Here is a 4,368-nt window from a genome sequence, read left to right as displayed (position 1 = left end):
ATAGCTCTTCTCTCTTATAATAATTTCTCTAAATTCCGTTTGCTTTCAATATTATAATATTTCATTTAATGATTAATAATCATAAATAAAAAGACCGATAAATAATATTGCTGGAAAAGAATTGAAAAGTATTAATAAGATAATAAAAAATTACAAAAAAAAAATTTATTTAGATGTCTTGTTTAAAATATTGTTTTAATTGGTGGCTGAGAAATTAAAAAAAAATATATATTAACAAATAAGAATCAATTAATATAATACGCTCCATGAAAATAATTACATAAATATTAACTTATAAATTACACTTTTGACTTTATTCAATATAAAATTGGTTAGAATTTCTTTGTAGTTATTTATTTAATTTTTTTTTTAATTTTTTTTACAAACTATAAAATTAAAAAATTTTTTTTTTTTACAAATTTTAATATGTATTTTTCGTTATTATTAATAATACTTCTTATTTTAATAAAGTCCCAAATATGAAAAGCTTTTTGTGGCTATAAAATAATAAAATTTCAGTCTACTACTAAAAAATACAAAGCTGTTACTTCCCACACAAGTATTGCATACATTTAGGCATCCATAAATATATAAATTTTTGTACCATATGTTATTATGCCGTTATATTCGAAAAGTCTAAAGAAAAGAATTAAGGGGTTATATACATTTAGAAGGTCAAAAAAAGTGAATTTTCCAGATTTTTTCTGAGAAAATTTTTGAATTTATTGGTCCAAAAATTTTTAAACATATTATTATGGTATTTTAAGACTTAATATTATATTAGTAAGAAAATTTATTTGTAAAGGAACTATAGATGATCTCCGGGAGTTCCTCTCAAAAAATACGTTTTGCGGTGACCAATATAACTTTGAACTAGATCCTCGGAAATTAAAAAACCAAAACAGATTTTGTTAAAGTAATATTAAATATAGTAAAGCAAATCGAGGGAATTTTCAAAAAAATAAAACCTTTGTGACCAAAAAATTGATTACGGCCTTAAATTGTTTATAAAAGAACATTTATCGGTGAAAAAATCTATATGTCGACTGGTGCGTAGAATCTGCTCTTCTTTATCTTTGATATTTCATTGATTGGAAGTGAAGTTAATGCGTTTTAAGTGTCAGTATGTTTGTGTATCGGTGCGAAAATAAGTTTCGAACAAAGAGCGAACATTAAAGTTTGTTTTAAAATTGGTTAAACTTTTACCCAAACGTTTCAACTGATGAAACAAGTTTATGGCGATGATTGCCTATCCCGTAGCAGAGTGCACGAGTGGTTTCAACGTTGTCAAAGTATTCGTGGGCCAATCAAAATTCGTGATCGCCAGAAATTCCATCGAAACTGTGCGTGAATTCACCAAAAATCAGTCAAAATTCATGGAAATGGAATTGAACATCTTTTAAACATCCATTTATCGCATTTGGACCGTACATTTCGGCTTACGAAAGGTGGGTCTACGTCTTGTTCCGCACAAATTGACTGACGACCAAAAATTTCTCAGAATCCTGCATTGGAAGGACGCTTGTGACCGATTATTTGAGCAAAAATTACATTTTAACCATTAACCACTCCATGTATTCACCTGATATGGCACCATGCGATTTGTCCCTTTTCGAAAAAATGCATTTGCCCATGAAAGGAAAGCGTTGTGCCGACGTAGAAGGCCGACGTACCGGCATACTGGCGCCCATACCGGCGAACGAGCTAAAAGCGCGTTTTTTTCGAAACTGTGTTCAGTCGATCTTCATGAAATTTTTGACAGGTCTTTGTAAAACAAATCTTAAAAACTTGGTCGAAAGATTTTTTTGCGATTACAACTATTTGGAAAAAAAAGAAATGTTGCGAAATTTTCATTGAAAACTTTCACTTTCTTTGTTTGTAAAAATGTCTGCCAAACATTCAATTATCAGTTTTTTTCCTTCGCCCAAGTTCTAAGTTAAGGTTATAACTAAAACACGTATTTTTTAAATTTAGATGATTCTGTAAGGAGTTTTTATCCGAGTTTTTATCCGAGATTCCGGTTCTATCCGAGAATTTCAGAATTTTGTTGTTAATAGTGTAAATTTGTAACAATAAAATATTTGAATAAAATATTTTTTTTTTAGGCGAGAGGGAAAAATGTTGTTTTTTACTCGAAGAAATCCGTGAAAATCCTTAAACTCTTTATGCTGTAAAAAATGCAACTCTGAAGGGTATTAAAACTTCGGTGTAATCGAAGTTAACATATTTTTCTTGTTTAAATTTCATTACTTACTTTCTTATTATAATTTTTACGAACTATTTTTTATTGTTACTACATTAAAGTACTTTTCGCAAATACTAGAGTCACATAACCGCAAATATTGTAGTAAAAAAATCGTCCTAGTTTTTTTATATTATGTTATATAATTATATTTATTATCGTTAAATTGCACAGCATACAAATTTATATATATGTATATATGTAGTTATGCTAAAAACTATAAATTAATCGGTTCGCTTTTATGGAACTTATTTTGTTGTTGCTAATAAATCATATTTCTAGCAGACTATTTGTCGCTTTTTGTATCGTTTAATATTTGTAACTGTAAAAATATTATTTATATCTCTGCGAATATAATTGTTTTGTTTTAAATATATTTCCTGAAAACATTCAATTTGGTTTACGTATTTTTAAGAAAATAGCTTTATTGTGTGCTTAAAAGTAATTCGATTGCTTTACTATCAACTTTTGTACTCAAGAAACAAAAGTTAGTAAAATAGCTATTTTTACAAGTATAACAAATTTATATGTATATATACTTTTATAGTTTAATAACTTGTTTATATGTATTTGTATTGCTATGTGAATTGCTTGTTTCCTTGGCTTCTAACAATGACTTGTACTCACAACTATTTTGTTGTATTTAGTTAAAACAATTAAAATTAAAAATTATACTAATATAGACGCCCACAAATATGTAGGTATAAAGAACAAGACACTCTCGTCGTGCTCTATAATTTTATAAAAAGTAGCAGGCTTTGGAAAGTGCTCCCATTCCGCGCTTTTACATGCAACGAAGTGAATTTGATAGTTGTAAGAGTTTGTCAATTTTGCTCTAGTAAATGGCGCTCCTTTCGCTCACAACCACACCAGGAAACCCCAAATTGCCAGCGCTAATGTAAGTCCAATAGTTAGGCCGAAGAGCAGTGCGCAAATGCCGAAGATTACGAGGAACAGCACGAAGAAGCCAAGATAGTGTATGATATTGAAACTATAAATTTGTATGAGGTGAAGAGAAAATATAATAAAATTGGTATGTTATAGCAGAACAATAAAAATTATACATTCTTAGAGTGATAAAAATTTGTAACGTTGCTTTAGGATGAAATAGACTAATGATAGGAGGAATAAAAAAAAAAAAATGGATTGTCATAAAAATGCATAAGCTCTGATGTGGTAACTGTGAACACTGTAAAGCTTTCTGCTAAAACTTCATCATATTTCTCTTTTTCCGCTATTGTGACGTCAGCGGCAACACTCGGGCACGTCAGCGGCGCTGAGCTCGATAGCTGTGTGTTCAAAGCTAGTAAAAGAGTGTCTGTCCTCACTAGAAATAGCTTCAAGCTACTTCAAGATCAGTTGATTGTCTGGTCACAGCGGAATCACTGACAATAGCAAATCAGATGAGCTAGGTAGAGGGACAGAGACTGCTCATGTGAGAATGAGGCTGCGATCTACATTGGCGTCTTGCATTCTAGCACTCGATCGATGGACATCGACTGCACTTAACATGTGCTGGTCGACGACCAGTTTCTGTGCGGCTGCGAGGTTCTACAGACCTAAAGTCGAACGCAAGAGGCCTACTAAACTAATTGCTTTGAGCGAAGTTCATCTTGCTGCAATTGTAGAAGTTCTTACACATATACAGAACAAGGTCCAATAGGCATTCATGCGGTAAGGGTTAAAATCTTGTCTGTTGTCAAAGTTGCTTAGAGGAGGGTGAGGTGGAAACATGCAGGTACTTTTTATTACTTTGTCAAGCTTTTGCAGGACTGAGGCTGAAACGTCTCGGCAACCTTAAACAAAGCTGAAACTAATATTAGCAGTCTCAACAAATTTGTGATTGGCTAAAAGCGCTTAGGGTGTTATGATACAGTTTTTAGGAGTTTATTGGTACCATAACTGGCCGGCGTTATAAGCCGTCCAAGTGGATTTTGGATCGAACTTTTAATCTAATCTAATCTGATGTCAGCAAAATAGCTGGTGCTGTTACACTAAATGAGAAATACTAAGAAATGTTTCAATTTTGAGCAGTTTATAGGTACCACAACGGTCCTGCGTTCTTGCTGTCTAAAAGAGATCCATCTTGGATCGACGAGCAAAACAGCTCGTGCCGTCAAACTGAG

The 4,368-nt window shown here is 31.8% G+C and overlaps 1 protein-coding gene across 2 annotated transcripts in view; it reads right to left on the bottom strand.

The window, feature by feature from the left end:
- Positions 1-2,408: 2,408 nt before the first annotated feature.
- The window catches only part of LOC108977037 (putative fatty acyl-CoA reductase CG8303), a 42,907-nt gene continuing 40,947 nt past the window's right edge, over positions 2,409-4,368 (bottom strand). Inside the window, exon 7 of one of the 2 annotated variants that reach the window (XM_018946532.1) lies at positions 2,409-3,233. In XM_018946532.1, coding sequence (XP_018802077.1) covers positions 3,101-3,233 — 133 coding nt within the window. In that variant the 3' untranslated portion in view covers positions 2,409-3,100. The remainder of the gene's footprint in view (positions 3,234-4,368) is intronic. The other variant, XM_018946531.1, reaches the window with a different exon arrangement.

This window comes from Bactrocera latifrons, unplaced genomic scaffold (assembly GCF_001853355.1).
Source record: "Bactrocera latifrons isolate USDA-ARS-PBARC rearing strain unplaced genomic scaffold, ASM185335v1 scaffold_83, whole genome shotgun sequence".
NCBI classification, from domain to species: domain Eukaryota; kingdom Metazoa; phylum Arthropoda; class Insecta; order Diptera; family Tephritidae; genus Bactrocera; species Bactrocera latifrons.
The sequence above is the reverse complement of the archived record's forward strand: the minus strand, read 5'-3'. Positions and strand labels throughout refer to the sequence as shown.